This window comes from Hakea prostrata, chromosome 6, assembly GCF_041222555.1.
Source record: "Hakea prostrata isolate BN-2017 chromosome 6, UWA_Hpros_2, whole genome shotgun sequence".
NCBI classification, from domain to species: domain Eukaryota; kingdom Viridiplantae; phylum Streptophyta; class Magnoliopsida; order Proteales; family Proteaceae; genus Hakea; species Hakea prostrata.
The window spans coordinates 20272938-20286630 of NC_142605.1; the positions used below are offsets into that span (position 1 = coordinate 20272938).

The 13693-nt window shown below is 38.5% G+C and overlaps 1 protein-coding gene across 2 annotated transcripts; it reads left to right on the forward strand.

The window, feature by feature from the left end:
• The first annotated feature begins 4791 nt into the window (after nucleotides 1–4791).
• LOC149012506 (cytochrome P450 71AU50-like) lies at nucleotides 4792–6818 on the forward strand. Of its 2 annotated transcripts, none has more exons than XM_089158825.1 (2): nucleotides 4792–5552; nucleotides 5742–6818. In XM_089158825.1, exons 1-2 carry the CDS (start codon nucleotides 4866–4868, stop codon nucleotides 6603–6605), a joined length of 1551 nt encoding a protein of 516 aa, XP_089014951.1. In that variant the 5' UTR covers nucleotides 4792–4865; the 3' UTR covers nucleotides 6606–6818. The 2 variants fall into 2 exon arrangements, with proteins under 2 accessions (XP_089014951.1, XP_089014950.1); XM_089158824.1 differs by having other exon boundaries at nucleotides 5736–6816.
• The last annotated feature ends 6875 nt before the right edge of the window (nucleotides 6819–13693 follow it).

Below are 13693 nucleotides of genomic sequence, written 5' to 3' on the forward strand. Positions count from 1 at the left end.
TTCCAGATTTTGGAAAAGTTTACAGAAGGCGTTGGGCACTCAACTGAACTTCAGCACAGCTTTTCATCCTCAGACTGATGTGCAATCTGAAAGAACTATTCAAATTTTGGAAGATATGCTTAGAGCTTGTGTAATTGACTTCAAGGGTAGCTGGAGTGATCACTTATATTTAGTGGAGTTTGCCTATAACAACAGTTACCAGTCCACTATTGGGTGGCGCCCTATAAAGCATTGTATGGAAGAAAGTGTAGGTCTCCAATATGTTGGAGTGAAATTGATGAAAATCAAGTATTGGGGCCAAACTTAGTACAACAAACTTGTGAGAAGATAAAGGTAATACAAAAGAGAATGAAAACTGCTCAAAGTAGACGGAAAAGTATGCCAATGTGAGGAGGAAGCCCTTGAAATTTGAGGTAAGCGATAAAGTTTTCCTGAAGATAGCACCAATGGAGGGTATGGTGAGATTCTAAAAAAAGGGAAAGCTAAGTCCAAGATATAAAGGACCATTTGAGATTCTAGAAAGAATTGGAGCTGTAGCATATAGACTTGCCCTACCTCCAAATTTGTCCAATATATATGATGTGTTTCATGTATCTATGCTGAAGAAGTATGTAGCAGACCCTACTCATGTGCTATGATATGAACTGTTGAAGTTGAAAGAAGATCTTTCTTATGAAGAGAAGCCGATTGAGATACTACAATAGAAAGAGAAGAAACTAAGAAACAGGTGGTACTATTAGTGAAATTGTTGTGGAACAATCATTTGGGTCAAAAAGCCTCATGGGAGCTTGAATCCGATATCAAGACTCGGTATCCCCAACTTTTCAATTGATCAGGTACGCAAATTTTGAGGACGAAATTTATTTTAAGTAGGGGAGGATGTGATGCCCCACATCTTTTTATATTATTATTTTATTATTGTATGTGAATGTGTCACTCTTTAAGATTATTAAAAGATCATCATGGTTGGTTTGATGGTTTAATCAAATAGTTTGAGTGTAATTAAATAATAGCTTAAATGAAACGATCCAATTGACATTTGGTCGATGTCAGACATCACTTGTGGGTCCCACAACAGTGGAATTAGATTGAACTGAAAATGAGAAAATGATCAACATGGTTTTCTAAACCCAGAGTACTAATATTAGCACCTCAAAGCGGGTCCTGCATAAGATGATAGAGTGGGCCCACAAACCCATATAGAAGCCCATATATATATATATATATATATATATAAACTATATATAAAAACATATATCTATACACATATATATATCATACTACTATTATAAAAGCATGTACTCTACCTTTTTCTGTCCTTATCATTGTTCCAAATACCAATATTGTTGTACTATTTGCTATTTCTTTACTTATTTTTACAAGGATAATTTAGACATTTTAGTCATGACTTATTATTAATTTATCATTAATTTTAATCCCTCTCTTAATTTCTCTCTCAATTTATCTCTCGACCTCTCTCAATCTCTCTCAAAGTCTGTCGCTCTCTATATCCCTCTCCCTCTCGAACTCTCTCTAAATCGAACTCTCTCTAAATCTCTCTGACAACCTCTCTCAATCTCTCTCAAAATATGTTGCTCTCTATATCCCTCTCCCTTTCAAACTCTCTATGAATCTCTCTCTATATCAGCACTCTCTCTAAATCTCTTTGAATCTCTTGCTCGATCTCTCTCGAACCTCTCAATCCCCTCAATCTCTCTCAAAGTCTCTCGGTCTCTCGAACTCTCTCAATCTCTCGATCTCTCTCGATCTCTCTCAATCTCTCAATCTCTCTCATCTGATTTTTCTCTTTCATCTGATTTTTCAAAATTCCCAATTTCAATTATTGTAGAATTTACCTCTGCAGAGGTTCAGAACAAAGTAATAACTGAAGAGATATTCTGCACCTTCCGCTGAATCGAAGTTAAGGGCTTCTTGAAGTAAACCCTTGCATAATTCAAGTTCTTCTTGTGGTATATTATTGTTAACGCATGTTCACTGGCGGGTCAGAACAAAGTAATAATGGAAGAGATATTCTGCACCTTCCGCTGAATCGAAGGTAAGAGCTTCTTGAGTAGACCCTAATTCTTCGAAAAGCTTTAGCTTGTTTTTTTTTTTTTTTTTTTTTTTTCTGTTACCCGTAGTCAATTCTAGACTTAATTTCTTAATTCTAGACAGTAAATTCTAGACTCTAGAATCGAACTAACTTAGAGATCTCCAATGCATAATCCCACCATTGGATTTGAAGACCAAGAAGTCGTGAAGCTCTCCTCCAAATATTGGCTCAATTGGACACCAGATGACCATCCGATGAAGGGCTTGATCAAAACTGGACAGAGACACTCCAAAACGGGATTTTTCTGTCTTTCTTATTTGAATTGGATTCTTTTTCATCTTTTCCTTTCTTTGATCAAATCCTAAATAGGAAATAAAACATAAAAGCATGCAATGGCTCATTCTCTCCATGTTTTTGACTTAAGGAAGCTTCTAGAGTGCACTGTAACTTGGTGAACAATACTTTCCTTTCTGGAGTGGAATAAAATCTAGTTGGGTTCCATTAGGACTATCTTTACAGAATTTCTCAATAATATCCTTGCAGATTTGGTTTATAATTTCCTACATGTAAAAGTAATAAATCTTAATTAGAATTTGTTAGGAAATATATAAAATCACCAAAATTATAGAAATTAAAGGAAAGGGTGCAACATATTTATTTTCATATCATATTAAGGTAAATTGATATAAAATAATTGTAAACACATGGAAATATAGTAAATTAATCGTATAAAATAATATGCATGAAATCAACTTATCAATTGAACATAGGGTTCCAGGCTTTTTGTTGAAATTGTTCCCCTCACAATAGAGGTTTAATTTTCACACTAAGTCCTCGAAAGATTTGAACCAACTATGCATCATCCGTATTGATAATTTAAGGGTTGTTTACGCCATTTACAATGTTTTCCCTTCACTGTATTAAGACACAAAATCTGTCTCTCCTCTGTTTCTAAATTGTCAATGAGGCATCATTGTCTGCCAAAACTTTATAGGATTCCTAAAGGGTTTATCATTTTGCTTATTGGAAATCGACAATGGGATATGTTCTTGCTTTAGTGATGTCCCTTAGCCTCAAACTTCTGCTGTGCCTTTGCCTTGGCCTGATAGAAAAAGAAAGCATTGCTAAATAATTAGCTATCATCTACCATACACAAGTATAACAGTGATTGATAAAACAAGTCTAATTGTATGTGTATATCAAAAAACAAGCATCCGAGGAAAAAATGGAAGAGATTTTCTTATCTCAGAGGCTCCACTACAATTGGACCACCTTACCGTATGAACGACATGACATGTAAATGAAATGTAATGAACATGGAAATATACGTCTTAATAAAAGTGTTTGTTGTGATGTGGTTGTAATGATTCTAAGGCGAACCACATCACAACATTACAAGTATAATGAGTTTGAACAAAAGTTAAATTAGCATTGAGAACAAGGAATGTGAACGTGTATTGAGACATGATAACTAAAATGTATCAACCACACAATTTTTGATAGTCCATCCTGTATAAGTGATGACCAAAGACAACCTGAAATTCAAGTATTGGATAGTCTTCCAATACCCACAAGCACCTGATAATGGCGTCTGCAGTTCCCTAAGACAAGAATTCAAAAAGATGAAGATAAGCCCATATAGCACACAAGAGGTAATGAACTCAAAATTTGGAAGAAACATGATTGTTCGGGACATGAAATTTGCTTTCCATGATTATGTTCGAGTTTTTTCCTTGGAACAACTAAACCATACGAATCCTTGTGTATTCCCACCTCGTGGATAGGAGGACACAACCAATTTCTTTTCACATTTAACCAATAAGGTGTTTACCTTTTTAAAAAAAAAATAAAAAAACATAAAATGTTTAGCTATATGATTGATGCTTATGAATAGGATTCCTACGAAGTATAAGTTGTTTTGGTATGATTAAATGTTTGGTTGCTTATCAAAACTGTCTATTTAACATATACAACACAATAAGTGACTTGCATTTGCATGTGCACATTTTTACTAGTGTGTATATATATATAGTATATTATATAGATTATATTAAGCATAAGGAAGTAAGAGGAAAGAGAGGGAGGGGGTGACACATCCCTCTCCCACCCCCTACGTGGTGGATGTTCACATAAGGTAGTATGAAGTGTCTTTTAAAGAGGAGGAGGTGGCATTTAGAAAGTGTTAATGTGGTAAGGCAATTGCTACCATATTATAGTTTTTATATACAATATACTTAAGGGATAAGATAGAGAAATAAGATGAAAGAATGGAAAGGCAGCATGCGTGGAAACATAGAGAGGTTAGTTGAGAGATGAAAGGAGAAAGAAAAGAGAGAGCAAGACTCAATCTTCAACAAAAGTCCGAGCAGGACTCAAATCACTAAAGGACCGGTAAAACCTCTTAGAATCTATTTAAGCAAATTGAAAGAAAGGAGAAAGGTAAGCAATAGTGAATACTTCATTCCTATTGGTTCTTCTGAATTGATCCCTTGCTAATTTGCTCGTCGGAGGCAGACCTCGACCAATACGGTCGAGCCCGTTTGTGCAAGCTAGCAAATCTTGGTGAACAAGGAGAATCTTCACAGCAAAAAAAAAAAAAAAAGGGGAATCTTCACAGCAACATTATCCATTTTGACATCTTACCCAACACCTTTAATTTCGGGACACCTTTACTACCCCGCCTTGCAAGTTTCAATTCCTCAGGGCCCATATCTGTATTTTTATATACTGCTCAATTCTTCACTACTACCATCAAAGTGGAGAATCCAAGTACAGATCTCTTCTGCAAGATTTTTCGCTTCCAAAATTCCAAATGTCTTTTTGGAATAATGCAATTCTATTAGCAGTATTGTTTGGAGGGCTTTGGTATCTATTAACTCGTCTCAGAGCTAAGCAACAAAGAGATGATCGTCGACTACCGCCGGGACCTCAAGGAGTTCCTATTATTGGCAATCTTCTCATGTTGGGGGAATTTCCTCACCGTACCCTCCATCAAATGGCTCAGAAGTATGGACCCATCATGTACATCAGGCTTGGCCTTGTTCCAACTGTGGTGATTTCATCTTCCCAGGCAGCAGAGTTGTTCCTCAAGACCCATGACATGGTCTTTGCAGGTCGACCTTACAACACTGGTGCCCATTACATGTCGTACAAGAACAAAGGCCTGCTTTTCTCACAATACGGTTCATATTGGCGTAACATGCGCAAGCTATGCACCGTAGAGCTGCTAAGTGCAGCAAAGGTTGATTCATTCAAGCAAATGAGAAGGAAAGAGATGGGTCTTCTTGTTGGATCTCTCAGGGAGGCTGCCAATGCTGGTGCAGCAGTTGATGTAAGTACGAAGGTGGGATCAGTGATTGAGGGTATGGTCTTTCAAATGCTGATTGGAAACAAACTTGAAAACTCCAAGGTAAAATCATTTGTTGAGGAATACCTCGAGATTGTTGGGACTCCTATTTTGTCTGATTTCATTCCGTATATTGGAGCACTTGACCTTCAGGTATGTCTCTTTGACAATATAGACAAATATAGGTGCACATCTCCATTATGATATTACAATTTTACAAGAGATCTAGCTCAAATTGAGCAGCCATGCATATTGATAATTTGTCATCTTGATATCATAGCTTTTATATTCGACAGATCTAATGCAGCGATGTTAATTGTTGTATATGTCAATTAGGGACAGATTCGACGCATGAAGGAATTTAGCAAAACTATTGATGGGTTTTTGGAGAAGATCATTGACGAGCACATGAACAAACCTAAAGACAGTAAAGACAACCATAAGGACTTCATTGATGTGATGCTGTCTTTGATGATGGAATCAGAACAAATGCATACTGGAGAAGACCAACGTTGCAAGATTGATCGAACTAACATAAAAGCAATCATTTTAGACATGATTGTGGGTGGAACAGACACATCAGCTGTGGCAATTGAATGGACCCTCTCTGAACTCCTACGGCATCCGAAGGTGATGAAGAAGCTCCAAGAAGAGTTGAGGAATATAGTTTGCACAGATCGGCTAGTGGAAGAAGAGGATTTAGTAAAGCTCGAGTACATGGATATGGTCGTGAAAGAATCCATGAGGCTTCACCCTGTTGGTCCATTGTTAGCTCCTCATGAGTCCTTGGAAGACATGACAATCAATGGATTCCATATACCCAAGGAGTGCCGTCTGATTATAAATGCTTGGGCAATCCAAAGGGACCCTGATGTCTGGTCGAGTTATGGTGATGCAGAAGAATTCTTGCCTGAAAGATTCATGGGAGCAAATATTGATATTAGAGGCCGTGACCTCCAACTCATCCCATTTGGATCGGGTCGTAGAGGATGTCCAGGTATACATCTGGGCCTAACAATTGTGAAACTAGTACTTGGACAATTGCTACATGGTTTTGATTGGAAGTTACCTAATGGTATGTCACCTGAGGACTTGGACATGACCGAGAAGTTTGCTTTAACTGTTCCAAGAGCCAACCACCTACTTGCTGTTCCAAGTTATCGTCTTTCTCTTTGCAGCAACGACACCTTAGGAGTATTGATCTAATTTATCTCAAGTTTGGTTAATTTTTATCCCTAAGACGAGTTTCTTCTTTTCAAAGTTGTATCAACTTCTGCAATAATTATGGTGACGTTCTCTATAATTTAATAAGTCTATAAAGCTCTTTCTCTATCGAGATGAATAATAGTACTTTTGACTTTTTTTTCAGCTTATTCAGAGAAGTATTTGACTAGATGTCCTGTTGGTTCTAATCTTTTTTTTCTTTTCATGGTGAATAATTCCTATCCTTTTATTTCTGTATGGAGGCTCTTGCTCGTTTCTTGAAAACATATGGAGATTTAGACCTTTTAAAATGAAGATTTATCCTTTCAAATTTTTTTTATATTTTCCTATTAAAATTTACAAGGCCAGTGATTCAAGGAATTGTAAGGAAGTTTCTCTTATATCTTGGGATACTTTCCCAAACTCTTGTAGATTAAATGGACTTGTTCATGTAAATGGAAATTGTATAATGGGAATAGTATGGAGCATATGGAATGGCATAAATGGGATTTGTATTGTGCATAAGGAATGATAATGGTATGTGGTTGACATGACTATATTATGTAGTGGGGTCGTGGGCTAAAGCCTTAGCCTCGGTACTCAAATGCATCTCATGTGATACATGAGCATCATTTAGTTTGCATGGCTAGTTATACCTCGCATGTGCTACTCACCTGACAATAGGGGAATTGAGGTTGGGGCAACCCAAGGTGTACTTGATTTTTGCATGTGTGACATGAGGGGTTGAAATGGAAGAGTGATGCGTGGGTGTGTTGTTGCAATAAGGAATTATTGTGGGTTACAAAGATGGGTGCAAAAATCCGTGAGGTGCCACAACATAACACCAGTACACCACTCGCGACAAATTATGGCACACTCCCAACACGAGAGAGGACCTGATCAGGAAGGGTTCTAAGGAATGTCAATAGGGTTGTTGACTCAGCACGAGAGGGGACTTGAGGCATAGTGACCCCTAGCCTTGAGTAGCACACTAAGTGGTTGACATATGAATGGCAAGGTATTTACTTCATGTGCCAATCCTAGACCAAATTGTGGTGCCTTGGTTTTTAAGAAAGAGATGGTTCGTGCAACCCCTTGCATTTGAAACAAATTCAAACCTCTCTAAGATGTCTGCGAGCAAACACAGAGAGCCCAAATTGGGGGTTTTCATTTGGGAACCAATTGGGATGTTTGAAAGATAGTTTGGGGACCCTAATGCTGTCAAATTGAAGACTCCAAAATCCCATTCCAAGTTGATTTCAAATCGGGGTCGAAATCGATCAAAGTGGCAAGAGTCCTAGACTAGGCGATCGACCAGCCTTATATGGCTCAACCCCCCGCTCCCTGTTTTAGGTGCATGTTTTACCCCCCCCTTGACCCCGGACGATCCCTGATTGTTTCTTATTTAATTTCTTATGTTTCTAGGTTATTTTGGGTCAATTGCATTCCCTTTTGTGGATTTCTTTGGAACTTGGAGATTGATATTAGCTTAAAAGGTGAGGAAAATATTTAACCATATCTTGTATGATTGATGGTGTTATTTGAATCTTCATTATTTTTTATATATTGTAATCTATTATAAAGTGTGTGTGATTTTGTACGAACAAAGGTAAGATCATTTATATATGTTTCTCCTTTTAGATTTTATGAATTATGATATGAGTATGATGTGAATGTGTGGATTTGATTGTGGAATTGTTCTCTTGTATTTATATATCGACTAGGTTTGTGGGTTCGTCCATTACCCTAGTAACCCTATACACATATGCACTTAGAGCTAAGTATATGGATACTAGGTGTCTAGATGTGTTGGTTAGGTAACTCCATAAGTACAACTACCCTTCAAGTAGGGGTATTGAAGTTGGTTAACCCTCCAAGTTTGGACCCTCAATTGGACTCCGGTTTCAATAATTTTTTGTTTGAATGAAAGTTCTTTCGATTGTCTATGTTTGGATACCTTACCCTCATCAATCAGACTCTCCATCGTCAATCTACAGACATGCCAAAATCGCCCTTTTTATTCCTTCATGACAAACATTCTCTCTCCTTTTAAATTCTAGGAGAGATGTCAAGTCATCACTAGGGCCATCCACCAACATTGGGTCCACTTTTGAACCTTCGTGCTCGACTTGAATGGCCCATAATTGTTGCCAACTTGAGGCACGGGTTCTCGGTCTTAAAACCATGGGTTAAAGGATTAGAAATCCAGAGGATTTCACACCCACAACAGAAGACACAAAGCTACATGGTGAATCGTGTGCCTGTTAGGACTGTGCCTACGGAGTCCAACCGTTCTGATAGATTGGAGATATGATATAATTTAGTAGTTGCCCTTATATCTTTGTGCTTTATCTTTCTCACCAACCAATAGATGAGGGCACTACTTAACTTTTGAAACCTCTCAAGAAAATAGACTTCATTGTTAACTATTCCTCTCTTTAACTCTAATGATTAGATTTGATTAGATTTGATTAAATTTGGTTAATGATTCAACTTTAATTCATGGATAACTATAATAACATTTAGATTGCTTGATTAGTACTCTTTACTTTAATTTATTATTGTTCTTTGATTATGCTATGTTGTATGGTAGTATGGATTTGGCACTAAACCTTGGTCATGTAGTGTATCACCCCCACGAGTATTTTGGTATGATTGGATCCGACTAGGTGGGGTGTGACAGTTGGTGTGGATGGCTGCTTCTTAATGAAGTTGAGACATCAATTTTGAGACTGCCTTTGATCAGTTTTGCACATTCTAATCCCTTCGTCAGTTGAGAATTTCATCATCATGTGACGGGGTGATGCTATAGTCCCTAGTGCACTCATAGTAGGTCTCCCCACAATAACATTATAAACCAAAATGTTTCAGACAACCATGATGAGCCTGTATCCACTAGCACCCGATAGACCTATGATTTTCCAGCTTGACTTTGATGACTATGGCATCATCATGAACAGTGTGTACATCCACAAGCTCCTTTTCAAAAAAAGTTATGGGCTCACAAGTTGCGAATTGGGAACTCTTTGAGGGCTCAACAACGCCTATGAATCCACAATGCCTACGAATCTAGTGTTTCTTTTTAGCCTGAAGGAGTGACTCGAGAGTGGGCTTCCCAAATATTGTATTGATCTTGGAGAGGTCCTCCTTCCTAGAAGTCACCAGAGCCTTTCCTTCGAGCATCATCTCTGTCCATGGGTGGATGTTGTACTTCATCTCTTGGGGGATCTATCTCACTATTCCTAGACTTGACAAATTGATCCAAGTGGCCTCTGGCTATCAACTTTTTCAATCTCAATTTTCGATATGCAGTAGTCATTGGTATAATGACCCTTGTTTTTGTGGTAAAGACAATACTATGACATGTCAGTCTCATTCTCTGGCCGGACATGCAACTTTCCAGGTTTTTTGAGCAAACCAAAGTCTCTATTAGGACTAAGATGACAGATCATGATATGCAAGGGAGTGAATGCTTCCTCATCTTCATCATCGATTCGATGGCTCCTCCACTCCTACTTGTACTTCACGTGGTGGAGGAGCAACTTTGGATGGACCATCCTTTTGAGGGTTAGCTTTCTTCTTTCCGCCATCACCACGTCCACGTCCTTGAGATTTGGAATCATTCTTGTCTGAATTTTCTCCCACCATTGTTACTCAAGGATAGAAAGCACAAGAATGAATGAAAAAAAAATCCCACAGACAGCGCCAAATGTTGCTCCAAAAATCTGCCTACTACGGTTCCGCCAAGAAGAGTTTCGAACCAGTTATTTGCGAGAGTGGGCCACCTCTATGGAAGGGAAGCCACCTCTGATGGTGGAGTTAGACTATGGATAACACAATTCCTCACAAGGAGTAGTAAATGTCCAAAGAGATGAAGTTCTCTTGGGTAGGTGCAAGAGTTAATTCAATATGAACTTAGCTTAGTTTGTTCTTGCCGGTTTTTCTTGACGTAGCTTAGCTTAGCTTACCAGAAGACGGTATAAATGAATGTTCTTATACTAGAAGAATATTCCGTGGAGAAGATGGATGACAACCATTGGATGGCTTGATCCGAATCCCATGAGGAAAACCACACCGAAGGTAAGGCTTGTGCATGAAGCAACTAAATAGAGGCACTCTTTACTAGGTTTGTAGACATTCCTGTCAAAAGCTGACACTAGATGGGACTTGTTTTGCCTTGAACTCTCGACAAGCCAGTGGGAAGCAATACACACAGGGATTTTGGCAGGCTAGCTTATCTTATCTTTTGATAAGCACCAATGAATAGGTATGGTGCATTAAATGTTGAATTTAATGCTCTAGCACGCGTATAGCTGTATAATGATAACTTATCATTATATCAAAAATATGATCTTGTCGATGAGTGGTGGTCGATCGAGAGATTCATCAAGTGATGTGTCAAGAATAAAATTGTTGCCAATTGGTTGGGCCAGTAATCACCTTCCTAGGAGTGCCAAGTGGCTAGTCCGGAGCCAAAAGACTAGTCTGGGAATCTAGATTCCGAGGAGAACTAAGGGGCTAGTCCAAAGATTGAATTCCGAAGAGAGCCAAGGCTAGGTGGACTAAGTCGAACCCTATTGAACCTGGTTCTTACGGTCTGCACCAGTTCGGAAGTCATAAAAATGGTTCATAACAGGTGGTAAAGTATATTCATTGCTAGCCTATCTATTCCTGGTGTGATAAAAAATTGGTTCCTCTAATTGATGAATTATTCATTCTCCCAAAAATAACTAATTATTTGTTGCATGTCTTCATTATTACTAGTATATCACAAAAACAATGGTAGGTGGTGGGGTAATCGTAACTATTGCAAATGGTACTTTTGATGTTGGACATTGACCAAGTGAATTATTAAGTAGCATTAAAGAATTTGCTTCAGTCATTGGTTGGAGAGGGGAGACTAATGCTCCTCAAGGTGAAAAGTCCCGCCAATGGGGACTGGATATTATATGAAATGTTGCAGCGGTAGACCTTCTTTTTTTTTTTTTTTGGTAAATCAAACTTTCAATAAGAAAAGGGGAAAAAAGCAAGCATTAACCGCGGTAACCAAAAGGCTCTAGATCCAGGAATTGGAAGTAGACCAAATTTTCTCACTCGCCTGAGAGGATCCTTTCTAGGCTAAGGAGTCGGCAAAGCCATTCACAACCCTAGGAACAAAGGCAACATTTACACACCTCAAATTTGGTCATCAGCAACCTAATATCATCCACCGCCACTGCAATTTCCGACCACACTTAGTACAACAAGTCATGATGGATTCCACGAGGATTTGACAATCCAATTCGAAGCTTGTGTTGGTAAAATCTTCTCCAATACTGAATAGCATTGCTCTATGCAGAGCCAACACCTCTGCCACAAGAGCCAATGAACATTCCACTAGAGCCAAGACAACAAGATGACAGAAACCCAAGTAATCCCTTGCAATCAAACCAATTCCTCTTTTTTTTACTTTTAATGTTAAAAGCTACATCAGAATTGATTTTAATGGTACTTCTATTTGGTTTTTTCCATTCACCTTTTGAGTCCTGGGCAAGGGGGAATCTGCCTCTAGGAGAAGGATTTGCTTTCAGAAAGGCATTGCCTTCCTTCTCTGCTTCTCGCTTCTCGATGACTTTGATGGGTTGCCAATTTCTTCTCTTGAAGATCAAGCCATGCCTAGCAATCCACAACTACCATGCGATGAAGGAGGCAGGTGCAAGGGCTTCATGAGCTTTCTCTTTGCTGATCTTTTTTATTTCCTTCCAATGTTGTATGAAATGATGTAATTTTGGCACTTGATCTAATGGTACTAGAAAGGAAAGTGAAGAATCGAACCAAACGGCTCTGGACACATCCCAATAGGATGTGGTTGATCGATTCAAGGCAGTTCGGGAACCGAAAGGATATTGATTCCACTGGAATCTTCCTAATCTGTAGACCTTGCCTTGAAGCCAAAGTAATTTTTGTATTTCTTCTGGGGTGGGTCAAGACCAAATCAAATCCCAAACATGAATTTTCCCAAGCGTGCATGCGTGAGGACAAAGCTTTTAATTTTTATTTTTGAATTTTCTTCTCATATAGCAGGTTGTACGCCAATTTAAATGTAAAAAGACATGTCGGAGTTGGTGTCCAGAAACAGTTATCCCCCTGAGGGAATAAACCTAGGTTGATTTTCCTGATTTCCTCGCTGTCAATGGCATTGAACAGTTCGATGATGAGGTTAAGGTTCCATGAGCGGGTTTCAATGATGATAAGATCAACCACCTATTCCATAAGACACCCAACTGGTTTGGGGGTGGAAGGTTTAAATCCTTATAAGATGGGTATCCATGGGTTGTTCCAAATATTTATCTCCAAACTAGAGCCCACTCTCCAACAAAGGCCCAACTCTTGGACTTTTCTACCCTCAAGTAGGTTTCTCCAGGCCCAGGATGGTTGATGGCCCACTTTAGCTTGTAAAAAATTGGAATTTGGAAAATAGGTGATTTTCATTACTTTAGCCCATAAGCTATTGGGTTGAGACCAAATCCTCCACCCCAATTTGACAAGTAAAGCCTTGTTCTGGATTTTTGGGTCCTTAACTCCTAGCCCACCTTTGGTTTTGGGTTTGCAAATTATGTTCCACAAAACTCAGTTGATTTTTTTGCCCATCTCAAACTCTCCCCATAGGAAGTTACTTACCAATTTTCTAAAATATGGTAAAGCAAAGCCCACTGTTTTAGGATCACCTCATGGCCTACTTGGGACAATAGATTTTTATTCCAACCCTGAAACCTCTTCCCCATTCTTTCCTTCAAATCTTTGAATACTTGCTTTTTTTATGTACCAAATTCTGTCGGTAGCCCCAAATATTTGCCCGGACCATCCCCATATGGCACTTTAAGAACTTTTGAAAACCATCTCTTGAATTTTCTATGGGTATTTGCACTAAAACATAAACTTGATTTCTTCAAGTTTACCATCTGACCACTAGCCTTGCAATAGACATTGGGACAAGCCTTGAGGTTGTTGACTTCCTGTAACCTAACCTCATTGAATAATAGTATGTCATCCGCAAACATAATGTGGGAAATGCTTGGACCTTTGTTTTTAAGTTTGATCCTCTAATTAAG

Excerpts from the sequence above, each read along its gene's own strand:
- LOC149012506 (XM_089158824.1), top strand. The coding sequence starts at position 4,866 with ATGTCTTTTTGGAATAATGCAATTCTATTAGCAGTATTGTTTGGAGGG. Across the intron at positions 5,553-5,735 it reads TTGGAGCACTTGACCTTCAG|GGACAGATTCGACGCATGAA; the intron begins GTATGTCTCTTT and ends TATGTCAATTAG.